The 26,857-nt window shown below is 38.1% G+C and overlaps 3 protein-coding genes across 3 annotated transcripts in view; 2 read left to right on the top strand and 1 right to left on the bottom strand.

Annotated features, from left to right (window-relative positions):
- The first annotated feature begins 26 nt into the window (after window positions 1-26).
- On the top strand, window positions 27-9,134 carry LOC149028538 (vacuole membrane protein KMS1-like). The gene is made up of 8 exons (XM_089137471.1): window positions 27-530; window positions 1,517-1,728; window positions 2,192-2,270; window positions 2,480-2,779; window positions 4,386-4,543; window positions 6,807-6,923; window positions 7,194-7,364; window positions 8,561-9,134. Exons 1-8 carry the CDS (start codon window positions 473-475, stop codon window positions 8,738-8,740), a joined length of 1,275 nt encoding a protein of 424 aa, XP_088993597.1. The 5' UTR covers window positions 27-472; the 3' UTR covers window positions 8,741-9,134.
- A 1,151-nt stretch (window positions 9,135-10,285) lies between these two features.
- Window positions 10,286-13,631, bottom strand: AXR4 (alpha/beta-Hydrolases superfamily protein). The gene is made up of 2 exons (XM_089137460.1): window positions 12,236-13,631; window positions 10,286-11,588 (listed from the first exon to the last, which is right to left on the bottom strand). Exons 1-2 carry the CDS (start codon window positions 13,427-13,429, stop codon window positions 11,334-11,336), a joined length of 1,449 nt encoding a protein of 482 aa, XP_088993586.1. The 5' UTR covers window positions 13,430-13,631; the 3' UTR covers window positions 10,286-11,333.
- The window catches only part of LOC149028536 (Metallopeptidase M24 family protein), a 25,552-nt gene continuing 12,196 nt past the window's right edge, over window positions 13,502-26,857 (top strand). The window contains 11 exon segments of the mRNA XM_089155099.1: window positions 13,502-13,524; window positions 13,628-13,638; window positions 13,705-14,069; window positions 14,270-14,395; window positions 14,648-14,767; window positions 15,267-15,524; window positions 15,526-15,543; window positions 15,898-16,070; window positions 21,631-21,863; window positions 21,866-21,881; window positions 22,529-22,680. Coding sequence (XP_089011225.1) covers window positions 13,502-13,524; window positions 13,628-13,638; window positions 13,705-14,069; window positions 14,270-14,395; window positions 14,648-14,767; window positions 15,267-15,524; window positions 15,526-15,543; window positions 15,898-16,070; window positions 21,631-21,863; window positions 21,866-21,881; window positions 22,529-22,680 — 1,495 coding nt within the window.

The raw sequence follows: 26,857 nt of genomic DNA, 5'->3' as shown, positions 1-26,857 counted from the left end.
CGTCGGTGAAGAGATTCTCCCTTTCCTCGAGTCCTTGACTGGGAGAAGAAAAGAAAATCTCCCAAGAAAGACCTCTTATTCTGAGCTGGAATCTAATGGCGTTTCAATCCTTCCATTGATTCCATTCTCTCTCTCTCTCGCTCGCGTGTCTTTTCTGATAGATGTCCATGCGCAGAGTTCTCTGCAGCGTAATCTTGGTTTTTCTATTAAATTCCATTGTTTTGATCTCCCGACAGATCTGCCGCTAAAAGACAACTGAAAAGAAAAGTAACGGCTTTTAAGATCGATCGGTTGAATCGCTCACTCACTTTTGAGGGTTCGGTTTTTAGTCATTCAGGGCTCTTGTTTCTCAACACAGTTTTTTTTTTTTTTTTTTTTTTTGGTAATTTTCTCAACACAGTTTTAAAAGGCAACTTTTCTCTACTAATGATCTAATGTTGTCGGATTGGATTCTCTATAGCGAATAATAAGAATGGGTTCCGGCGATGGAGAAGTACTTACGTCATCTTCTGAAGACCCATCAATCTCAAGTGAGCCTCTCTGTTGTTTTCGTCGTTTTTCTGTGTTTTCTGGTTTCCCTCGACATTTTGTTTTTTTGGGGCGGAAGACAAAACTGGAATTTAACTCGACATTGACTTGTTTGGAGTTTACGCTCATAATGGATTTTCAGAGTTTGTTGGATGGAATACACTAATTTTCTGTTTGGGTGTTAGCATTAGAGAACTTCAGTTGTGGAAATTTAGGTTTTACGATTATCTGTCTACTTCATTTTTGACTGCGAGTCACGTAGCAGACGGGGAAAACAGAAATTTGATGTTTCTCTAGTTGTATGCGGAACTTGCTAAACGATTCCCTTTTATGGAAATTAGATTAACTACAAGGGTGAGTTTATTGGATTCTGTCATGTTGATGAATAGGTTTTCAGTTTTCAGATTTATAAAATCAATGGGATTTAAGGCTCATAGTAGAAGCGGATGATTATCAGGGATTTTAATTCAAAAATATGGTGATTGCTTTCGTAGAAGTTTCTTTATAGGACTTCTCTTAGTGTTCGTATGAGTATATCATGAAGGTTCTCTTAATAAATGTTAGTAATGAGTTTATCTGTTAGTGTTCTTCTCTTGTAGTAATTAGGTTGATAAAGAACGCAATAATCTGGGCAGTAATTGTTGGATGGGGATCCTTACCCTCAGGCCTCACAGACGATAGACCATCCTAGCACCCATGCTGCTAGAAAAGAGCTGAATATATCAAAAAGACCATTATGGTGTTCTGCCTTATCTTAAGCGGCACTTCAACAATTAAAAATATCGGTCTCTTCTTAGTTTTAGAAATAAATCATGCTTTTTCCCCCTATTAAAGCAACAAGAAAGCCTCATTTGTTTCTTCTTTCAGTAATATGGTGAAAAACGGAAAGAAGGAAAAGTGAAGGGGAATTCTATGGAAATATTAATACATATTTGGAAGTTGAAGAACAACTCTATATTTCTATTTTCTGACAGATTTTTTTTTCCAGGACTGCGTGAAAAGCATCTATTGGAACTAGAAAATTTGACATTAACAACCCAACCTTTCAACATATTGAAGCTTTTCCTTTTGGCTGCTATACAGTATCTGAGGCTCTCCTTATCATATATTCTGACAAAAAGTGGTTGGGTTATGCTCTTGGGTACTCTGGTAGCAGTTACTGGGATTCTGTTTGCCACCTTTGATGTATCTTATGAAAAGGTATTGTCTTGTTTAAATTGTGGTAGTAACTTCTTTTTAGGAGTATGTCTCTGTTTGTAAAAGGCAACTGATATTTATGTCAGGCCGTGATCAGGATTGAACTTGCTTTGCATATATCTTTTATAGCTCTCTTTTTGGTTTGTCCCTCTATGAATGTGTAAGAATAACGAGAACACATGCACACACGCACACACACATAATGCTGGTCCTACCTTTTGCTACTGCCAGTGTTTAACTCGATTCTTATGCATTATTTCGTTTGAAGTGCTAAATGAAGCTAGGAGTTCTGTACTATGATTCCAAAAGAAGGATGATGTTTCCACGTATAGTATAGTTTCAGGGTCTAATAAGAGATTCAGTTGTGCTGTCTGCTTTTGGTATCATGGAATCGTTTTTACTTTCCAAATTGTACTTTATGTAATTGATGATTTAAATGCTCTACATTCATGATATACTTGTGCAGCATACTCTGGAGTTTCTTCGTTATTTAGAATTTGGAGTGTGGTGGGTGGGTCTTGGTGTAGCATCATCCATTGGTCTTGGTAAGTGTTCTGCTTATGTTTGAAAACCCTTTTTATGCATGAATGTTTTCATGGATGCATACTTTCCACTTGAGTTGTTATCTTTATTTAGTTTCCTGGATTCCTTGATTGAGTGACAATGGTCAATTGGATGCTTTGTTAAATTGAACTCAATTCCCTTCTTTTTACTTTTTAATTGATTGTTATCTTCCCCCCCCCCCCCCTCCTAGGATCTGGTTTGCACACCTTTTTGTTATATCTTGGTCCTCATATTGCGTCGTTCACAATTAAAGCCGTGCAATGTGGCCGAGTTGATTTGAAGACTGCTCCATATGACACAATTCAGCTGAACAGAGGTCCATCATGGAGTCAAAAAGATTGCTTGGAATATGGTCCACCAGTTTTTTCATCACTACAGGGTTCAAGTGTTCCACTCAGAAGCATACTGCCCCAGGTTCAATTCGAAGCTATTCTCTGGGGCCTTGGAACTGCACTTGGAGAGCTTCCCCCTTACTTCATTGCAAGAGCAGGTATTATTTCCAGTTGTAGGTTGGTGTGGTATTTTTTTCTAATAATTTTGATACTCGGAGAAAAATAATTACTGTTTGGGAGGTTGTACGAACCAGATCCACCAGGAGAGACATGGTACCAATTGTTCAATGTATTTTGCAGTTTTTTACTGCCATGCTTCATGAATATATTATACAGAGTTGCATACTTTTGGTGTTTTTTTTTATTTTTTCCCCCTTGTTCTGGCCTGTGATGCTTGAAATAGTTAAAGGAGTAAATTACTTGCACCCCCTCAGAACTTTATCATAATTATCTATACCCTCCAGAAATAAAAAAATGTATGCTGAGACGGATGAGTAGCAAAACTAGGAAGGATTAAGATAAGAAATAATCATATTAGAGCTGGTTTGGGAGTAGCTTTGATAAATGATATGTTACGAGAAAGTTGATTGAGGTGGCACTGCCACATTCGCTGGATGTCTTTAATCTAGATTGCAGGAAGTGGAAGAACTAGGGGCAGACCTAATAACCTTAACAGAAGTGGTGATAAAGGATATGCGTAGTTTAGGCCTTGTATCTAGTATGGCCTCAAATAACTGGAAGGCAGGAATCCATGTAACCGACCCCAATTAGTTGGGGCAAAGGCTTATTGGATGTTGTCATTGTTGTTGTTGTACATACACCTCTTCCATTGGGTAATTAATAGAAATAGGTGGAAAAAAATTAACACCAGTAATAGGCTGTTAGCTTTTTAGGGCAAGTGACCCATTAAACCTGGCTATGTAAATGGTATATAGTTTTTATGATGAGAAGATAATTTTACCCCCATAAATCAACCCAAATAGGTAACAAAAGTTGAAAGTAAATAAATAAATAAATAAAACCTAAGAGGAAGACAATCCCTTCTTCCACCTCCGAAATGTATCTTTTCCAAAATTGGTTTGTGGACGAAGTGACCCACCATTTCTATATCCTTGCCTGTTTTGACTGTGCAGCTAGAAAGAGAGAGAACTGAATAGGAACAAAGGAGATTCGAGAAATAAGAAACAACAGAGCCAAAACCCAGAAAACTCCTGAGCTAGATAGGAAAAAACAAATAAAGCTCAATTATAGGGAGGGTTCATTGGTTCAAGTACATAACAGGATGTTAAAGCCTTTCCCTCTCGCAAAAGAAGTTGCAGCATTAGATAGGAAAGAAATTTAGACCACCACCAGGCCAGCACATTATACAACACAGAGGGACTCGCAGTCACAGAGCACGCACACAGCTCTGTCACTTCAGTGATGTACCGAGCATTAATTCAAGTGGAATTTGTGATCCTCTGTGTCGGGTGATGGTTTCTGATGCTGGGTTTGTTGGATTAGGCAACATTGTGACGGTGTGGATCTGTTCTTAATTTATTACCCATTGGAGAAGGTGCATGTACATTTTTGAACTTTTTGGTGGTGTGTTTAATTATGGTAGTGTTTTGAGGGTGTGCATGTAATTTACTCTAGCTGAATCTTGAGGTGAAATGTTCTGGTTGTATAGCTTGGTACTGATACAAGATTTGTGTAATGATTTCAAGTCATGGAATATACTTCAAGAAGGTGATTGAATCTTATGTTATTCGTATCTTCATGTAGCACGAGCTTCAGGAAGCAAACTGGATGGGATGAAAAACCTGGGTTCTTCATCTGCAGATGGTGATGGTGTGATTGCCAGTTTCCTGAATAAAATCAGAAGCCTACTCTTTTCAAGTTCGCGATCCATGCACTTTTTGACAATTTTAGTGCTTGCCTCGGTTAGCATAATTTCTCCTTTGCTCTATTTGCTTATTAGCACTATTTAAATACTAATATGGTTTAGCAAGCAAGATAAATGGTAAATGTGAAATCTTTATGCATTAAGTGGCAACATCAAAAATTTGGTAGGGCTGGTTTAGTTCTCTTGGAGACAGCTTGGGAAAAAAGCAAGTAGAATTAATTGCAAAGCCACAATCAACCCTGCAGCTTTTTCCACTAAATCTGTGAATTATCAGATGATTCATGTGCAACCTAAATTCATGTATGTGCAACTTTAGAATGTGCCTCTGAAAATAAGTTATGAACGTTGTCATTATGGATTCTTATAGCAAGATGTTGACATGTCACTGATCTTAATTCATGTATTGAACCTTGTCAACAGGGAGAAACTTAAATTGTAATGAATTTGAATAACGGTGGGTGAAGGATGGAGCTTCAGACCACATACTTGGGAAGAACTGTTTTGTCTTTCGCCTATTGCAAGTTTGTTAAAATATACTTGTCCTTTGCTTTCCCACCTTATAACCCTAGGAGAAGTGGTGTGGAATAACAATCACAGCTTAAGGCCTTACGTCAAGTATGACCTCAAATAGAGCTGTTTGGAGGGCAAGGTTCCTTGCAGCTGACCCCATTTAGGCGGGATAAAGCTGAGTTGTTATTGTATTCTTTCCCCATCTTGCAGTGTAAAGCCCTGATATTGTTTTATATTGCTTGTGTTCTACTTCTGGTTCTGTTTATTGGTTTATTATTCTTACACTCAGATCCTAGCTATTAACAGGTTAGCTTTATTCCAAAATTTTCTGTAACTAGAAATCCGTCGTCCTGAAGTTTGTATGCAGTAATTTTTTAAGAATATGCATATTGTCTACTAATCATCTTAAGAGTTAAATCAAACATTCATGAACCCCAATGATGAGTGAAGTTCAAATGTGTCCTAATTCTGAATTCTGATCAGTGGATCTTAAGATATTTCAGATTTCCTATTGTACCTCTGTGCTCCAATAGAGCTACTGTTTATGTCATTCCATATCTGAATCCTATTCTGATTTCATGAATTGTTTAAGTTACCAGTTTTAGGTTCATGTATAAAATTAACAACCTGATTTCAACTTGCAAACCTAGTTTTAGTCCCTGAGTTAATGTTTTACCCCTGTTCTGGTTCCCACGAGGAATTACCCGTAATTACTGAACCAACCAGTTGACTGGTTGGATTCCCATCCCTACACCTACACCCGACCTTCCTGCCAAGCCCATTCAACCACGTCTATTCTGATTTCATGAATTGTTTAAGTTACCAGTTTTAGATTCATGAATAAAATTAACAACCTGATTTCAACTTGCAAACCTAGTTTTAGTCCCTGAGTTAATGTTTTCCCCTGTTCTGGTTTCCACTAGGAATTACCCATAATTACTGAACTAACCATTTGACTGGTTGGATTCCCATCGCTACACCTACACCCGACCTTCCTGCCAAGCCCATTCAACCATGTGATCTTGTGATATTTAAATTTCCCTAGTCGAACCTTCCCTTGAGTTAAAGATCTTGTTATTGGCTACTGTTCTATCATTCAAATTCAATACTACATTACCCCTCCATCTCAACCATATGCGTTCTGTTTCCGACTTGGTTTTCTTCAGCCAGCTTTCTTAAATTCATTTTTAATTTGTTAGAAAAATTACTGATATTCTTCTCTTTCCTCTTTCTGCTTCTGATATCCTGGTGTTTCTACTCATCAGCAAAGATATACATATATAAGTACCATCTGTTATTATGTTCCATTGGGGTATATGAGGTTTCCATCAATTATGCCAGTTGGACACATCTTCATGCTCACTTTACTGTCTATCTAACTTTATAGCTTGTCATCTAAGGAATGTGTCCACAAAAAAAAAAAAAAAAAAAAAAAAAAAAAAAAAAAGAAAAGAAGAAAAAAAAGGAATGAGTAGTCCAATCCTTTCGCCTTCTCTCGTGTACATATATAATTATTTGACATTGATTTTATGGGAGAAGAGAGAAAAGGAGGGAGATTCCCTTATTGCTCAACTATGCCATTGATGTGTTTTGTTCCTCTCATCTCCGGTGTTTGGACTTTGCAAGTCATATATTTATTCAGGGAGATTCCCTGCTAAGCTTAATGTGGTCTATGTTGTTATCCTGAAACTGAAATACTTAGAAAATCTTTTTATTCTTAATTTAGAGCTGTCACGGCTATATAAGCATATTTTGGTAATATACATCTTTGTGCTTAACTGTAATTTCAGGTGCCAAACCCACTATTTGACCTTGCTGGCATCATGTGTGGGCAATTTGGGGTTCCATTTTGGGAGTTCTTCCTTGCAACAGTGATTGGAAAGGCAATTATTAAGGCCCATTTACAGGTTTGTGTAGACTCAATGTGATATTTACATTTTAGATTTCAGATCAGTGCAGATCGAAGCACTTGCTGCTCTTAGTTTTGTTTTACTTGGACTGCCTTTGCCATTACACTTTTTCTGCTCTTCCACATCCTATTTCTATGATCAGCATTGCTGTTGTTTACTTTCAAATGATTATTAATTGCCATATGAGTCTGCATCTATTCTTGAAGTCCATTGCTTATCTGTCTTCTTCACCTGTTATAAGTTCTTTTCTTGTTTACATTCTTGCAGACAGTTTTTGTCATCTCGGTTTGCAACAATCAAATTTTTGAATGGATTGAGAATTGGGTCTTTGGCCCTATCCCCGGTCTTTCTTCTATCCTCCCCAACTTTGTAGCCAAACTACACAAGATCAAAGAAACTTATGTTGCTCCTAGAGCTCCAGCGCCTCCAAATACTGAGGTATTGTTTACATAAAAACACACACATAAACAGTGATTATTATTGTCCCACATTGTTCTGCTAACTTTTATCTCGTTCACTGTGATAATTTCATTATAAGATGTTACACTAACGGGTCTTGGGTGGTTCAATCAACTCCAGATTTCTATGTTTAGGATAAACAGCCTTCTGGCAATACACCTGAATTTTGAGCTGTTGGTATATAGGATTGTGAGTTATGACAATTTATCTGCTAATGTTATCATGTAATTAACTTTCTAATTGAATGGGATGGAGAACTTTTATAACAAAGATGTTTAATCATGTTTCAGATGATTAGTTCATATCACTGGGTTGCTTTTGATATTGGGAATCTCCAGGTGAATGACAGATTGATTAGAGGGTAAGTAGTGAAAATGAAGTGGGATGTTAGGTATCACATTGAAGTAGTAAAATCCAGACGAGAATTGGGCAACTATAAGATCAGCAATATTGCATGGAGATGGATCGTGGCCAACAATCATGCCACACAAAAAGCTAAATATAAGTTATAGCTGAGACAAGGGTCTTGAGATGGATCAGTAGGCAAACTAGAAAAGACAAATAAACTATAAGAAAAGTTGAAGGTGATTTTTGACTGGTTTTGATAAAGAGCGAGTTTTTTGAGGTGCTATGAGCGTTTGCACTGGAAAGCATTGAATGCACCAGTTAAAGAGTAGTGGCATGATTGCAGATTAGAGGAGACAGAAAGGCCAAGAGTTCTATTAAAAATGACTTTGTGAATAATGGGGAGAAAAGATAGAATACCTTTGGTTATACAATATGGATGATTTTAGATAGACTTGGAATAGCAAACTGGATCTATATGACCATTACTGCTTATTTGGAATAGATTTAACTGAGTTGAAAAAGGAAGTCCCCCACATAATATTTTCTTTTGAAATATCAGATCTGAATGACTTCTAGTTCTACTTCAAATGGTATACTAAGAAATTGACATGGTAATTTAATGTTCTAATAGGAAGTCTCTTCTCTGACGGTTGAGTTGTACACTAGAAACCTTTGTAAAGCAGGAGCTTCATGCACTGGATATGCCCCCTTTGCATTATTTATCCTATTCCCATTAACTGAAATTGCAGATGTTCCAGATTAATATAAAACAGGTCCTTTTGTTAATATTATAATTTAATCATGGTTATATATTTTCTCTTCCACAGGGGAAGAAATGGTATCCATCGCTTTCTTCAGCATGGAGTACTGTTGTGTGGCTTATGCTTGTGAACTACTTCATCAAAATTGTTACTGCTACTGCTCAGGGTTTTCTAAAGAAGCAGCAAGAAAAGGAATTGAGGGCAGTGACTGAAGCAGCAAGTCAATCTAATGCAAAGTCTAATTGAGCATCCTACTGAGCTTGTGAAGCCCTTCTTTCATGGTCTGTTGTGTAGATAATTGAAGTTGAGTTGCAGCAGCCAGCCAATTAGTCACCAGTTTGGCCACCCCTGAGCTCTGTCTGCATTGAGTAGTCCCTGTCAAAGTCATGTATATAAGAATGAACGTGAAAAACGGGGATGAGAATTCACAGGCTTATTTGTTTGGAGATTGGAGGCAATGTGGGTGGGGAAAACAGCATAAATTTTTTATTTTTTTTAATTACCATGGGAATTGGGATACTCTTTGGGAAATGCTACACAATTTATTTGCATTACCATTGGAATTTTATCTATACTTGAAATATTACTTTACTTCATAGCTCGTGCCTGTAACTTGAGCAAGGAATTTTTCTTACTTAATAGATGGAATAGTTGCAAGTACCATTCAAGTTATTGAATGGAAATTAACATAAATAGTTAGCTTCTGAAAACTGACTTGGAGGTTGAAGAGACAATGACCAGAGAGTACCGTTGCCTCTCCAAGAATAACCAGCTGCAAACCAAAGTTGAATCTTGAGTAAAAAATGATAGCAAGGACTTGGAATATATTGTCTCCGCTCAATGGCTGACACATTTATGATTACAGAGAATTTGAATCCATGCAAAACACTACCAAGAGTGTCCCTTTCAAGCAAATTGTCTTCTTAAATTGGCATCAGTGGAAATATTTGAGACCACAATGTAACAGATCTGGACACTGGGGTGTTTCATACATGAACCAGACCACTTATATGAGATTCCATCAATTCAATTAAGTGGAAGATAATTGACCATGCACAGAGAGGGAATCACTTGCTAATCTTTTGGTGCAACGTAGGTGCAGATACTGTTAGAGCCAGTTGATTGATAAGAATGAGATGAGTAGGTCAATATGGCTCGTGGATGGAGAGATCGAGTTTGGATTTCAAGATCAACTACAGCAGAAGATAAGATTTAATTAAGAGAACACAAATTATCATCTGAATTCTCGTAACTCTTCAAGTGAAAAATCAAAGTTTTGACAGTGTAAATCTCTCTCTAGTTCTCTCTTTTATCAAATGAAAACAATTCAAACGTACAGATCGATTTTTCATTGTCATGACCTGTATGTCCTGATACATTGGTTTTGAAGTTTGTGAGGCAAGAAATTGTTGGGACCATTGGTTAGTTTTTGGAAATTCCCAGTTTCTTCCCTAACTTGGCTGCTGGATGATGGCTTTAGCAATTGGGTTTTTTTACCCATGGCATGTGAATGTAAATTTTGATCATCAACAATCACACCAGTCGGGTTCAAAACTCAGATGACAGACAGAACACACCATAATAGAGTTAGTTTCACATGATCAAAATTAAATCATGCAATTTTTAACTGTTTCCGAGAAAATCCATATTTTCAATACCCATAATCATCGAAACCTATGTCACATCACTACATGCCAACTCAAGGGCTGAGGAAAACCAACCCCCCAAAAAAACAAACATAAGAAGAAGATCGATCAATAGAACAAAACTCAAAATATATTGTCAATTAACTTCCTTGCAGTAGACATATTTTCTATACCAACTTACTTTGAAGACATTAATTTTCAGAACCCATCAAGGCTAATATTTTACAGCATATGGCATGCAAAGAGGGAATTTACCCAAAAAAGGGAAATGGGTATGTAATGAGGGAGTGAAATGAGCTGATACTACCCAGAGAAAATAGAAAGAATGAAATAAAAAAAGAGTGACAAGAGCTAAAGCCAGCATGCAAAGAAGACAATTTGAGCATCATCGACAATGGAATCGGTTTAAAAAATAAAGTGTTAGTCTCGATTCAACGAGGGAATGAAATAATTGGGAGGATCCTTGGTTTTGGAAAAGAATACATCGGCTTCAGGCTTTTAAAGATTTCAAGAAAAGCAATAACTCTTTAAACCCCAGAGAACATCACTCTTAACAACACTGTTTCACCTTGGCAAATTACATGGATGGTAGAAACACTGTTCTGGTGCCAAAGACTATACAACTCATCTGTCCAGAATAACTTCTCTCCAGGATCGGGATTATCTTTCAAGAACTACCATTCAGCTTAACTTTTGTCTAAGGACCTCAGAGACCTGCAATTGTTAAGCTCTCTGCATGCATGTGTAATAGTTTTATCCATCAAATTTGGGAAAATTTTGGTCATTCCCCTAGAAAACCAACCTATAGTATATTTTGCTCCATAAAGAGTAGTGTTGTTCACTTCAAACCAAGCTAATCCGAACACCATCCAAGACATAAACTCACTGTTTGCTCATCAGAAAAATACATAATGGCCCAAATTGGCCATTGCTAGACAATGGCATACAAACTGCATATGGTAGATGAGGTACATCAAGATGAATTCAGCACAGAACTTGGAGGGTTTGCATGAATAAACTGCCTGGCACAGTTATAAATAGAAGCTTTCTTGCACAGTGATTGATACAAGAGAAGAGAACCTCACCAATCAGTGATGCCACCAGATGAAAGAAAAAAGAGGGGAGAAGGAGAAGAAAAGCCATACACACTCAAGCTTTGGTCTAACCTCCAGTTGCAAAACAAAGACAATAGATCAACTCCCCCAACCATGACCAAGGCCATATGCATCCATGTAGCTAGCATCTGCGTGATCATGGCCCCCATGGTGATGGCCATGGCCACCATGACTGTGGTGATGATGATGGTTTTCATGGCCACTGTTTTTTGCTTCATCAAACATCTTCTGAATATGATCGGGTATAGGCTCATCTTTTACTTGTCTAATGGATTTCGGCAATGAAAATACAAACTGACTAATGCTTTGAGCTATCTCGTCTGCTGCATCTTCCTGAGATGGTAGAGTCAAAGAACGTCACTTAATCAAATTAACAACAATTATGTACTGAAAAAAGTGTCAAATGGGAATACAAAAGTTTTTCATTAGAAGTATCAAACATGAAGATTGAAAGAGTTTCATAAACCATCAGCAACTACATATGATAAATTTTAGTTCAGGCATCCAGATCATCAAAGTAGTTACTGTAATTAAATTGATCAGCCGCATAGCTATGAGAACTTATTATGATCCGAGGATCCAAGAAATGGATCTAACAAAGCAGAAGTTTGCCACAGAACATGGATTGATATAAGTAGAAGATCCTAAAAGGACTACTAGCATATCAATTATATGCACAGATCAGTATAAGTTGGATTCTTGATTCCATGGACAAGTGGACTAAAATTGTTGAGGAACTAACTAATATATGAAAATTCGTTGAACCATTAACCTACTTGTCAGGTAGTAGATGATTTTGGTCATCTCCTAAATCTTGGAAAGAAGGACATGTCCTGTATTTAGTGCAAGAGGTCATAATATATATGCAGGTTCCAGGGGGTTGGTCATTTCCTGGCCCATCTGTAATTTATGCTCCAACAAGGCATTTATCAGCAAAAACTTATTGTAGGTTTTTCCAGAATGAGGAACTTCATACACACCTGAGGCCAGCGTCCACCAGAATGCTGGACAAAGACTGACCCTGGAACAGCGTCTGCAACACGGCGTCCCTCTTTGCTCCAAGCTTCAGACCAGCTACTAGACCAAAGCACTTGAAGTGGCATGCCCTTCACTGCTTCTGAACCAGCCCATTCTTCTAAACTGAAGCTATAATTCAAACCTTTCCCATGTCCAACAACTGCTTTCCTACCATCCCTACCCTTTAAAAGAATTCGATGAGCCTCTGCAGCTGAGATCTCAATCGTTCTAGAACAACATAATCTAAGGATTCCAGCATAAGCAAAGGAAAATCCCAACACAAACTCCCTAAGAACCGGAGTTTCCAGTACCCACAATGGCAAAGCCATGGATTTTGATTCAGAATCAAGCAGAGTTAAGCTACTCACAGACCCTGAATTCTCCAATGCCCAAGTAGCACCCATTCCCACAGCCGAATCGTGTAAAACTAGATGCACAGGTGCGAGACCCAGTGCATCAACCACTTGCCCAATAACTCGACCCATCTCCTCAGACTTCAAGCTCAGGGGTCTTGCACTTCTAGTCGTAGAAACCCTAATTTTAATTTCTTCGTAAGGCAGTTGTCCCGTCTCGACGAGCTGATCAAATCCCCAAAATAAGCCCTTCTCCTTAATATCACTGTAAATATCGAAGAGCCTGCCCAGAGCACCACCCCATCTCTCATCCTCCTCCAATGCTGACTTATCAGAGAAGCCATAACCCGGAAGATCGAATGCGACGACATGGATTCCACCGGAACTAAGCGAGTGTATCACTTGACGGAAAGAATATGAGCTACAACCGAAACCATGGACAAGAACCACGGTCTCCGCATCTCTGGGACCTTCTTCTATCGTGAAAACCTCGACGGCAGGTCTATTTGGGGTTACCTGAACCTTGATTGTTCTACCTTTGGAGTAATGGAGTCGAACATCGTTGGGTAAGCTTAAAAACCAGGCTTTATCATCTTGTGGGGCTAGAGAAGAGAGAAAAACAAAGACAAGCGTAACAACAGAAACTGCCAGAGTGAAATAAGCCCAGAAAGCAAACACGTTCACGGTCGCCGCAGTGGATCTGGTCACTCTACTAGGTTCCGAAATTGGAGTTTCTGTTTCTTGTGTCTTCAGCAACGGCTTTCGTTCTTCTTTATCTTCTTGTTCCTCTGTTATAATCGCCATTATCGAGAGCTTCGAAGCAGCACTTTCTCTCTCTTCAGTTCAGGCTACGAAGTCGAGATGCCCTAAAGAGTGATGGAGATCCGCCTGGAGGTCGTGTAGGCGTGGCTCCTGCTCAGTTGCTCTCGTTAGATCCCTAGTGGTTGCCACGTGTAAGAAGAAAAAGCTCTTTTCGCTTGAGGTCAGCAAATAAACAAACAGGGCTAAAGGAAGTAAGGAACCCTTATCTTCTTCACTGCCTCTTGTTACCGGAGCTCCGGTGGTTAGCTAATGTGAAGGAGGGAGGGAGAGAGAGAGAGAATGGAAAGCGTTTGGTTCGTTTGCTGCGTGTCGGAGCAAAGGTCTTCCAAGTGTCTTATCAGGATCTTCAAATTTACAAGCTCGATGTTTTCATTTCCTTTCTGTCTCAGGTCCATTATTGGGAAAATTCAGAACTCAACAAGCAATCCCTAGAAAATCTTCAAATGGGTTTATTCTTTTCGTTCGAAATTGTAGCCCTATCACAGCCAAACCTTCCTCGGAGCTTCGGAAGAAGCGCGTGGATTCGAAGCCCGACGAGAAGCTTCTTGCTCTTCGTGAGCTCTTCTCCAGACCAGGAATAGGCATCGATGCGTATATCATCCCTTCTCAAGATGCCCATCAGGTCAGCTTTCTGGCTTATGCCTATTGCAACCAATTTGTGTAGTTCGACACTTGAGTTTTTTCTCGATATCTGAACGTTTGGAGGTCTCTAGTCATCCGTGTTCACGTCTGAGGTGGAACATGACGTTTCTCCTAAAACTAAAATTTGCTTGAATAGTGACAGAATTTTCTGTTTGACGAAATCTCCATTTTATGCTCCAGAGTGAGTTCATCGCAGAATGCTATATGAGGAGGGCATATATATCGGGGTTCACTGGAAGTGCTGGTACTGCAGTTGTCACAAAGGATAAAGCTGCTCTTTGGACTGACGGACGTTATTTTCTTCAGGTTAGAAGGGAATATTAGATTTTGTTCTCGTAGGATATTCAAATTCCCTTCAAATTGTGTCATGGGCTTGTCGAGTGTTGTTCTTGTTTGTTCCTGTATGCATTAGGTTTCAGTTTTTGCATTCCGAATGGATTTGTTTTCTATGTAGTGGAACTGAAAAAAAATGAAGCTTTGTGGTACTATTGAAGAGTTGTCTTATAGGTGACTAGCTCACTGATTTCTTTGATACTCAACTGTCCATTGGATGATTAGGCGGAGAAGCAGTTAAGCCCAAGTTGGATTCTGATGCGTGCTGGCAATTTTGGAGTTCCTACTGATGCTGAATGGCTCAATGATGTTCTGGCTCCTGGTTGCCGAGTTGGTATTGATCCTGTGAGTTCTATGGCTACCTATTTCGTGTTTTTTTTTTCCCTCTTCCCTATTTAGTTTAAGTTTTGGGGGGGGGGGGGGGGGGGGGGGGGGGGGGGGGGGGGGGGGGGGGGGGGGGGGGGGGGGGGGGGGGGGGGGGGGGGGGGGGGGGGGGGGGGGGGGGGGGGGGGGGGGTGGGGATGGTGATCAAAAGGGAGGACCTTGGCGCAGTGGTCGTGGACCACATTATAGCCCGAATTCAAGGTATTGAAACAGCCTCTCATAAAAAATTGCTGAGGTAAGGTTGCATGGGAAAATTGCCCCCCGCACTCTAGTTGTGTGGAAGCCTTTGGCACTGGGTTCACCCTTCAAGATTTTTGTAGCCACTTTTTGTGGGATTGCTTCAGTTCAATTTTGTTTATCCCCATCTATTGTTCATTATTTGTTTTCATCTTTTTAAAATTTCAATGCTCTTCATTTTTGCAGTTTCTGATGCAATCTTCTAATTTCTTGAAGGGTGCAGTTTCTTTTTTCTTCTGATGCAGCAGAGGAATTGAAGGAGCAGATCTCGAAAAAGAATCATGAGTTGGTTTACATTTATGATTTTAATCTTGTGGACAAAATCTGGAAGGAATCGAGACCAAAACCCCCAAAGAAACCTGTTAGAGTGCATGATATACAATATGCTGGTTTGGACGTCCCATCAAAACTGTCTACTCTAAGATCACAACTCATTGAATCTGGTTCTTCTGCAATTGTTATTTCTATGCTCGATGAAGTTTGCGTGGTTATTAAATTTGGTAATCTTTCTGGGAACTTGCTGCAACATGCCCAATTTTAGATACATGTAATAATGAACACCTTGATCCTTTGAAATACTCAGCTGCATAAGTTTCAACTGTGAGCAGTTTACTAGCTTAAAATTATATTATAGTGTTTGATGTCTTCTCATATACCTGTCACAACGTGCATACTAGATATCATTAGGTTTTAGCGAGAAAAAAGTCACTTTCCTTGTTACAGAAAAGATTGGTATCTTGTTATGTACTTCTATTTTAACTTGTTCATTTGATATTTTTAATTTATTTAAGTATTAATAATTTTTTTTGTAGAGGGTAATGATAATTTAATTATTGTTTTTTTTTTTTTTGTAGAGGGGAAATGATGTTCCACATTCACCTGTGATGTATGCCTACCTAATTGTGGAAATTGATGGCGCCAAATTGTTCATTGATAGTTCTAAAGTCAACCCAGAAGTGATGGCTCACTTGCAGGATTCAGGAGTAGAGCTGAGACCATATGAATCCATTCTTTCTGGAATAGAAAGGTAGTTTTGGGATTGAAAAAAAATATGAAGGCATGCTTTCTATCTACCTTGACATATAGCTCCTATAATAATTTTGGGATTAAAAAATATGAAGGCATATTTCTGCTACGTTGACCTGTAGTTCCTATGAAAATAAATTGGTCAATTAGCATAGGGAAGAGGCAGAGTATTGCCAAACTCAGCTTCCTCTCCTATGTCTTATGACAAAATCTAGGTTCAGAAACCACCACAATCTTACCCTATAACAACATGCTACATTAGATAAAGTTAAAGAAAAATCATCAAGGATGTGTGTAACATGAAGAAGTTAAATCTAGGCTTTAGATTCATAACACAAAGCAGTTCAGGTTGTCTGTCAAACTCATCAAGGATTTTATTGACAACTTGGTTTGTGTTGTCTTATGACCTTATCATGATTACCTTAAGTCTATTACTCTAAGTTTTTGTCATTTAGTTCACCAGTTAGAGGATGTAGTTCTCCATCAAGCTCCATGTGGTCAAGGAGAACTTTACTTTTTTCATGTTTGTTCTTTTTGAAATTCAAAAATTGTTGTCAGATTATCTTGGAAATAGATATTTAACCCATTGATGTAAATTCATCACCAAACTATGTTTGTTTGCCTAGAAACATGTGTTGCGCAGATGATCCCATGGGTTTTCCATTTTAATGGGCCAATAGTATATGTCCAGGCTAGAATTCAAGGTTGGTAAGGTAAATGGCATTATTTCTTTATTTTAGGCATCATTAGATGTTTACATAGGTTGGACTAGGGTTTCCATAAATCCAGATCTGTTTTGAGTATGTTTCCTTCATTACTTCACTTTCCTATTCAATTTAAGTTACCTAACTAGTTCAGAATTGAGTTTCGCCTTCTTGTTTCAGTGTTTTAAGTCCATTTTCTAGTTTCAATATGAGGTTGTCAGGGCCAACCATTTTACACAAATTTGATAAATAAAGTCACTGCTGTGCTGCTCTTCCTCCCCATTTAGATCCTTTTTTTTTGGGCCCGGGCCCCCCTGTGTCCCCCGGTGTTGGTGTTTGCCCCCCAACCCCCTTGGCTGTGATAGCTCCACGTGTTGTTTTATGTTGTTCTTATTGTTTGATCGTCTTCTTCTTCCATTAACAAGTTATTATTTCTGTAATATTCCTCTGACTAGAATCTTTGGTTCCAGAAGGTCAAATGCGACCATTTATCTTTAGACCACATGTTCCTCTTGGGTCTTGAGATTTGGTGATCTTCCCATAATACCCTTTTCTCCTTTTGTCTGCTATTTCAATCCATATTCGGTTCTAGTCTTCTGGTTAAATCTTAATAAGCTGAGATCACTGTTTGACGTTGTAAACAATCTCAGAACATGTAACCGATGCTTGGTAAAGAGTGTAGAGAGAGAGAGAGAGAGAGAGAGAGAGAGAGAGAGAGAGAGAGGCTGTGCAATAGAATGTATGTTCTATTGTACCAGCTAACATATATTTATATTAAGTGAAAACAGAATCTAGAAGGAACAAAATTCTTAGCTAGCTAAGCCTAAAGAATAAATGAGAAAAACTTACCTAAAGTAGGAAACTAACTGAAGAGGAAGCAATACAAAGAATAGATATGCAAAAATTGGAATTTTGATTCGGTTTTAAAAAATGCAGGCATTTCGGTCAAAATTTCAAACCACAATAGGGGGACTACCCCACTGTGTCACATATCTTTCCACTCCTCAAGCTGGAGTTGAACATATCAAAAGAGAGCTCTAGATGAATCAACGAGAATGGATATGAAAGGCAGCACCAATCTTGAACATATGTAGTATTCATGAATGCTCCCAAGCTTGAAGTAGCACTTCAACCATTTACCATAAATCCATCAATAATACAGCCCAAACAATCCAATTAGCAACAGCATCATGCAATACCAAAAGCTTTTCCTAAGGTGAAAAACAAGTTTTGTACCCAACAGCGACATCGGACATTCTTCCTGATGGAGACAACGAAATGCAAGTAAACATGTTCAAACAAAGACATAAAAGTGCAACTCCAATGGCTACACATGAGCCCATAAAATGCAGCTCCATAATTGAGTAAGAAACAATAACAGTATGCTGAGTCAGCAGAAGTGAGCATACTAAATAAGCACAAGGAAACAATGATAGAGGGAGTGCCTGTATCTTTTACATATCTTAATAGAGGACCTGAATTTTTGATAATGGTTTGACGTATAGAAATTACCTTTTTACCGCTGTTTGCCTGTCTGTTTTAACCATTTAAATACTAATTTCTGGTTTAAGTTTATGCAGTGTTTTACCTTGGATTTCAGTATCTATTGATTCATCCAAGTTCTGTTCCTTTTTGCTGAGTAATTACCTATTTGCCTTTTCCTTCAAATCTGGATTGCTCTTTAGTTAAAAAAAACCTTTGTTTGTGTGCTATTTTGGTCATTCAAATTCAGTACCACATTACCCACGGAGGATGAAGGCTGTCAAATGTAGAACCTCTGTTTTGTTATTACTGTTGCTGTTTGAGGATTCAGACAAGAGTTGTTTATATGTTTCTGTTGAAATATATGCACTTTGAAATATTTACTATTCACTTTACTGTTCACGTGAACAGTAAAGTATGATATTTATTGTTCACGTGAACAATAAAGTATGATTTTTACTGTTCACGTGAACAATAAAATCTGTTTGTATGATGTTAGTGATGCTACTCTACTTTCTATTTCTAATGTAGGAGTCTTTCTACATAAGTTTTGGTAGTTTCTAAAAAGCATAGTTTCTATTTTGGTGGTGGTTTCTATTTTCATAAATTTCTATTTTAGGAGCTAGGATGTTACTAAAGCTGTAATTTTTTGTTTCTTTTCTAGAGGAATTACTTGTCTCTCGTTGTATTAGATTCATTGAGCTATAATAAGGTCTTGATTTTAGACTTTAGCAGAATCAAGCCTCTTCTACTAGTTCTTCATCTCTCTTTTTTCTTCGTTGTTGTTTTGTTTTTATGTTTTTCCTAACATGGTATGGCAGTTTAATCAACTTAGGGCTTTTCTCTCTTTGGTGCCGTTTTTTTCTTCTTTTTTCTTCCTTTTTCTTATCTAGGCGCCCCAACCTTCGCTGTTTGTGCATGGCTGTCCTTCTTTACTTTTGAAGCACCAGTATCTATGTATTAATACTACAAATGCCCTAAGCTTTGGGGATATGTCTTCCTATTTGATTCAACGAGGCTGCTACTACCCTTTTTGTGTGCATCTGAAGTTCAATCTGTACTATCTGTGTCTTGGGATTCCTCTTGATTCTTGCAGTATGCCCGTTTGGATTGCAGACCTAGTTTGTCTTCCATTGTTTGTGCTATAAGTTTAGTTGCAAGTCGTATACTAGTACCCGTGTTTCATTGAATTTCTCTCTTCGAATTCTGCTGCTACCTTCTTGCTTTACTACTTCTTCCGTTGTTTATTTCAAAATCAAGTTTAGCCTTCTTTTTATCTAATACTTCTACAAAGACCTAGGGACTATTTTCCTTCGTTCGAGATCTGTTAGGTTTCAAATCTAGGGTTTGCTGTTATGGTCCAAGATTTGATATTATCTTTGCAGATCTGTTTTGCACTTCTTCCGAGTGGATTGCTGCAATGCTCTGCATTTTGAGATTCCAAGCTGGTTCAATATATATATTTTTTTCCTGATTTAATTTGCTCTGCCTAAGGGTTAGCGGTGGTCCGATTTTTTCCCCTTGGTGCCAAGCTTTGTCTGTGAGATGATTTTCTTCTTGATCAACTTTATTAGTGAATAATACCTGCTTCATCATTAATTGTCCACGTGTTGCTCCGTGGGGGAGATGGTCCTTATTCTATATCTACTTAAGATGTGTTGATGGATATTATTTGTGAAGATCTTTGTCCTCAACTTATGGCATTCTCCGATATCATTACATGTCTTTACCTATATTGTCCTTTACCTAACTACTTGGTCCGTAGTATCCCATACTACCTTACCTCTTGGTCCTGATACCTATCTTGTCTTTTACCTTACTTACTTGGTCCGGACCCATCTTGTCTTTTACCTTACCTACTTGGTCCGTGATACCCATCTTCTTTTACCTTATCTATTTGGTCCACGAACTCATCTTGTCTTTTACCTTACCTACTTGGTCCAGAACCCATCTTCTTTTACCTTATCTACTTGGTCCACGGTACTCATATTGTCTTTTACCTACCTACTTGGTCCGTAGTAACCCATACTACCTTACCTACTTGGTCCACGAACCTATCTTGTCTTTTACCTACCTACTTGGTCCATAGTAATCAATATTGCCTTTTACCTACCCTCTTTACTTGTTACTTGCCTTCTTGTGAGCATTTATATGGACATTGGAGTTGCAATTTTGAGATTTAGCGTGGATATTTCTCCTACTACCGGCATTATGTGGATAATGCCTTTGCCTACCTACTACTTGCTTTCTTATGAGCATTTATATGGACTTTGGTTACAATTTTGAAGATTTAGTGTAGTTGCTCCCTACTACCGGCGTTTGTGGTGTGTCTTTGATCCTGCTATACTTGTGGACTTTGTTCGTCTTCAACATCGTCGATTGTTCATTATTGGATGGTTCTTTGGACATGAGATTAAAGTTTTTTTGGTGGTGTTGTTATCTTCTTGGTGAGTTTTTCAGTGTTTATCGCGTCTACCATTGCTACACAATTCAAGATTGGTGCTACCTTTCAAGTTTATTCTTATTATGCAAGCTGAAGTTTTCTTTGTGTATACTCCGGCTTGAGGGGGAGTGTTGAAGTATATGCACTTTGAAATATTTACTATTCACAGTACTGTTCACGTGAACAGTAAAATCTGTTTGTATGATGTTAGTGATGCTACTCTACTTTCTATTTCTAATGTAGGAGTCTTTCTACATAAGTTTTGGTAGTTTCTAAAAAGCATAGTTTCTATTTTGGTGGTGGTTTCTATTTTCATAACTTTCTATTTTAGGAGCTAGGAAGTTACTCTAAAGCTGTAATTTTTTGTTTCAATTTTTCTAGAGGACAATTACTTGTCTCTCAAGTTGTATTAGATTCATTAGAAGCTATAAATAAAAGGGCCCTGTGATTCTAGACTCTTAAGCAAGAATCACAAGCCTCTTCTACTAGTTCTTCATCTCTCTTATCTTCTTCTTCTTCTCTCTTTTCTTTGTTCAAGTTCAGCTGCTGTTTTGATTATTTAATGCTTGTTTCCTAACAGTTTCATCTGTACAAACCACACTGTATTGTTATATGATCATGGGCACTGAATTTTTTTCTTTTCTTTTCATATGATTAAGAGTATTGTCTCAGGTCCCTTTATTACATTGAGGCATGTTAGTGCAAATGAATTGCATTAATATGGTGTGATCTCCAATTTCTTATTTTGTGGTCTGTTCAATGGTAAAGGATAAGGATGTATATGACATAGAATAAGTACATGACTACAGTGCCCCCCCCTCCAAACGCCCACCCCCCCCCCCCAAAAAAAAAAAAAAAAAAAAAAGAGAAAAGAAAAAGAAGAAAAGGAGGAAGAAAAAGACATGTCTTCTGAAGCATAGCTGTCTTTGCAGTTTGGGAGCCAAAGGGACACAACTCTGGTTGGATACATCAAGTGTAAATGCTGCCATTGTTAACACCTACAGATCTGCTCTTGATAAGTACCTTGGCAGGATTCGTAATAAAAGCATTAAGAAGACCAGTGTTGCAGAGGGCTCTCCATGTCCTGAGGACTCCCCTGGAATTTACAAGGCTTCCCCTATCATGTTTGCAAAAGCAATAAAGAATCAAGCTGAATTGGAAGGCATGCGAATTCACATTTAAGGTAATGTTTCCTTGTACTGGAACCTGATCTTTTGGAAACAGAGTAGCTATTTACTTCTGACTAATGTTACTAACACATCATGAGATTCTAGGCAATAATCTTGATGGTATGCTATGTGATTGCATAGTATGCAAGCTCGATGCTTTCAGTTTTTAACCTTAAACCCTCCATCAATGTTCACAATATATAACTTTATTTTTTATATATTAATGTCCAGTTGATAGTGCTACGGTTGGATTTGCTGCATGAAAAATTTCAGGATCTTATTCAATTGTATAATCTCCCAAGTAAAAGCATGCAACCTTGTATTTTTCTCCTGTCCATTTGTGCCAATGCAAGCTCTTTTAGTTGCTAGATTATCAGAGGTCTATTTTACAACTTGGTGAAGACCTTGAGGTCTAGTCTCTACAAGGTTGGGCTACATCCATTTGCCACTTTATTTGTCTTCTTGATAATATGGGATTTTGGGGAGCATCCTTTTTGAGAAAGTTGTCATGTGTGCAGCATTATCTTAATTGTCCATGAATTGGTAGGAGCAGAAACGGTGGCAAACATATAAAGTGCATCCAAGGATATAGTACTTTGGCTGGTATCTTCTAGACACTAAGCTTGCTTCTAAGTTCTAACTAATCTATATTTCCTTGCAGGGATGCTGTTGCTCTAGCACGGTTTTGGGCTTGGTTAGAAGAGGAAATCAATAAAGATGTGGTACTGACAGAAGTTGAAGTTGCAGACAGACTTTTCCAATTCCGTGCTAACCAGGCTGGTTTTATGGATACAAGCTTTGATACTATCAGTGGTACATTATATGCAGATCTAAAGATTGTTTCTTTCCTAGTTATAGAATTGATTTTGATTCAAAAAATCCTTGCAAATAATTACCCAGAATCCATTGAGAATCTTCTGAAATTTTGGGCTTTTAATATAGTGAAAGAAGGGGACCCTGCTTTATATAATGGGCTTTAACTCTCCCTCTCCTAAATTATGATGACTTCTATACTTTCGTGTTTTTATTTTGACAAATCTTCCTAACTTCTAGAGTAGAGAAAGATCTATTTCTGTTGGAGTTGAAGGTTAACTTTTCAAACATTGGTGTTAGATTGTATTGAACAATTTTCCCACAAAAACTTGTCTATGGAGGAGGATCCTTTGAAGCCTCATTTAAGTCTAGGATTTCATACTTTTCCTAGCTAGAATTCATGTAGATTTGATCTGATGGTAAGGGAAATAAAGGGAAGGGAAATGAAATTAAATAAAAGATAAGTCAGAACCATTACCTAACATGGTGTTGTAACTTACCTCAAAAATCAATCAAGAACAGTTAGACTAGACTTTACTTGGCAACCCAATCCCTTGATTTCAAAAAGGAGAATAAAATCTTACGTCTCACAAGTGTACTTATCATGATAACAAAGTTGTTTCCCCCCTCCCCCTTGTTGGCGCAGCAAGGTGATGGTATAACCACTCACAAAAACAGTTGGATATGTTTCTCACAAGAAGGAGAAATAAATACACTACAGCAAAAGAAACACTTTTCTAATTAAAAAGGGAAGGCTTACTAAACGTGCTACAGCACTTTTCTCTCTCTCTCTCTCTCTTCAATCTCTTTCTGCTCACGTGTATCAAAGGTGTTTCAACACCTTTCTTCTCTTACTCTCCTTCTCTCCTTCTCTCCTTGCACTAACTCTCTTTCTTCTCTTCTCTAATTTTCACACCATACAACACGACTAGGCTTCCTTTATATTGACATAAAGACCGCCATAGCTGTTTCTTCAAACTTCTACAATATTTCTGTTCATACTGAACCGACTCAAAGTCTTTCTAATCTTAACTGACTCTGAATTTTCCTTAAGGTTCTGCAAGTTTCTTAACTGTCTTTATCTTCAGCCGCCTCTATCTCTTTTTTCTTGAAAATTCTGCAGCATTCTACTATCTTCATCAAGCTTCTGAATTGAGCCGACTTCATCTCTTCAACCGCCTCTGCATCTTCTACCTTCTATTCTTTGCTTTGCCGACCTTCCAAGTCGGTGTTTGACTTCAACACTCCCCCTCACTCGACTTGTCATGCCGAGTTGTGCTTTTAATCTCTTGAACACTTCAGTCTTGAGTGGCTTTGTAAAAATATCTGCAATTTGATCTTCAGTTTGACAGTATGCCAGCTTCACATTGTTGTCTTTCACATGCTGTTGTATAAAGTGGTACTTTGTGTCAATGTGCTTAGTTCTGCTGTGGACCACTGGATTCTTCGTGAGAGAGAGCGCTGACTTATTGTCAATGTATATGGTTGTAGGATCCTTTTGTGGATGATGCATCTCTTGCATAAGATTCCTCAACCATATTGCTTGGCACATACATAATGCTGCTGCAATATATTCTGCTTCACATGATGAAAGTGCCACAGTTGATTGCTTCTTTGATGACCATGAAACTGCTGCAGATCCAATAAGAAATACGTACCCTGAAGTACTTTTTCTTGTATCTAGGTCTCCCCCATAATCACTGTTGGTGTAGCCAACTGATCTTGAATTATTTGACTGAGTATATAACAGACCTTGAGAAGTTGTACCTCTTATGTACCTTAGAATCCTCTTTGCTGCGATGAAGTGACTCTGCTTTGGTTCTTCCATGTATCTGCTGACAACACTTACTATATACATGATGTCTGGTAAGTTAAGTACCTTAGGCTTCCAATCAAGCTTCTGTAAAAGGTAGGGTTGACAGGTTCTTCTTCTGAATCACGTCTCAGCTTCACATTTGCATCTATTGGTGTTTCTATTGCCTTGCAACGATCCATCTTGAACTTCTTGAGTACTTGTTTTGCATACTTCTTCTGTGAAATGAAGATTCCTTCATCTGCTTGCGTTACCTCTATTCCAAGAAAATATGACATCTTTCCAATATATGTCATCTGAAATTCTCGTGTCATGGCTTTCTTAAAGTCTTCGAACATACCTGAATTATTTCCTGTGAAAATCATGTCATCCACGTAGAGACAAATGAACATGATATCTCCATCTCCATTTATCATTGTATATAAGGTGTGTTCATATGGACTCTTTATGAAGCCGTTCTACTGGAAATATGCATCAATCTTCATGTTCCAAGCCCTTGGTGCTTGCTTTAAGCCATACAATGCTTTCCTTAGCTTGTATACTTTATCTTTTTGGCCTTTCTTCACATATCCTTGGGGTTGCTCAATGTATACTTCTTCTTCTAGGTATCCATTGAGAAAAGCTGACTTTACATCCATCTGATAAATTCTCCAGTTGTTCTGAGCTGCCAAAGCAATCAGAAGTCTGATGGTGTCAATCGTTGCAACTGGTGCAAATACTTCATCATAATCAATACCTTGTTATTGATTGTAGCCTTTTGCAACAAGTCTTGCCTTGTATTTCTCAACTTTTCCTTCTTGATTTGTCTTCGTCTTGTATACCCACTTTACTCCAATTGTCTTGTGTCCTTTTGGCAAATCAATGAGCTCCCACGTATCGTTTTTCTTGATTGCTTCTATTTCTTCATCCATGGCTTTTTGCCATTTCTTTTCACGAGCAGCTTCTTCATATGTGATTGGATCACATTCTGCTAAAAGGCAAAACAATGTAAAATCATCTACCATTTGTATTGGTTCAGTAGTGTTGTAGATATCACTAAGCCTTCGTGTTCTTGTAGGAGCTTCTATTGAGGAGCTGTTACTGCTTGGAGTTATTGGAACTGGACTTGGTGGAGGAGTTTGACCTGGATCTTCATTCTGTGTTGGTGCTTGTTCTTGAAGAGCTTCTTCGTCTTCCAAAAATGTTCCTTTGACATTCTTTTCTTCTTCTGTCCACTTCCAATTATCTGCTTCATCGAAATCAACATCTCTTAAGATTACAACTTTCTTGCTAATTGGGTTGTAGAGTCTGTAGGCTTTTGTTCTTGCATCATAGCCTATGAAAATATGATTTTCTCCTCTATCATCTAGCTTTCTCCTTTTTTGCTCTGGCACATGTACATATGCAATGCTTCCAAAGATTTTGAAATGATTAACACTGGGGTTTGTACCAGTCCATGCTTCAAAAGGTGTCTTGAACTTAACACTTTTAGTTGGGCATCTATTGAGTAGATAGACAACACATGCTACAGCTTCAGCCCAAAAGACTTTAGGTAGATTCTTACCTTTCAAGATGCTTCTCACCATGTCGAGAATTGTGCGATTCTTCCATTCTACAATTTCCATTTTGTTGTGGAGTATAAGTAGCTGTGAGCTGGTGCAAGATACCATTCTCTTTGCAAAAATTTTCAAATAATCTTGAAGTATACTCGCCTCCTCTATCTGATTTGAGAGTCTTGATATGATAGCCACTTTGTTTTTCAATCAGTACTTTAAACTCTTTAAATTTGTCTAAAACATCTGATTTTTCTTTAATGAAATATGCCCAAATACTGCGGCTAAAATCATCAATAAAAGTAATAAAGTACATGTGACCTCCAAGTGATGCAACCTCAAGTGGTCCAACTATATCACTGTGAATCAGCGGCAATGGCTTTGTTGCTCTTCTTGACTTTCCAACTTCAAAGCTTTTTCTGTGTGACTTTCCTCGAATGCATCCTTCACAAATTTGATCTGGATGATCAATCTTTGGTAAACCATTTACCATCTTTGACTTCCACAGTAATTTTAAGCCGCTGAAGCCAAGATGCCCAAACCGCAAATGCCATAACCATGAGTCATTCTTGATGATGGAGTTCAGGCACTTTACCTTTTCTTTGATGTCCAAAGTAAATAGTCTATTCTTAGACATCTTTACTCTTGCAATCAAATCTCCAACCTTGTTCATAATAGTGAGTGAAATTATGGAGATGGATATCATACCCCTTTTCTAGGAGTTGTCCAAGACTTATTATATTGCTTTGTAGTCCTGGAACGTAATAGACATCTGTGATGAACTTGTGGTCTCCATTCTTCGCCTGGATCATTATCTTGCCTTTTCCTTTGA

Source organism: Hakea prostrata, chromosome 1 (assembly GCF_041222555.1).
Source record: "Hakea prostrata isolate BN-2017 chromosome 1, UWA_Hpros_2, whole genome shotgun sequence".
In the NCBI taxonomy this organism is placed as follows: domain Eukaryota; kingdom Viridiplantae; phylum Streptophyta; class Magnoliopsida; order Proteales; family Proteaceae; genus Hakea; species Hakea prostrata.
The sequence above is the reverse complement of the archived record's forward strand: the minus strand, read 5'-3'. Positions and strand labels throughout refer to the sequence as shown.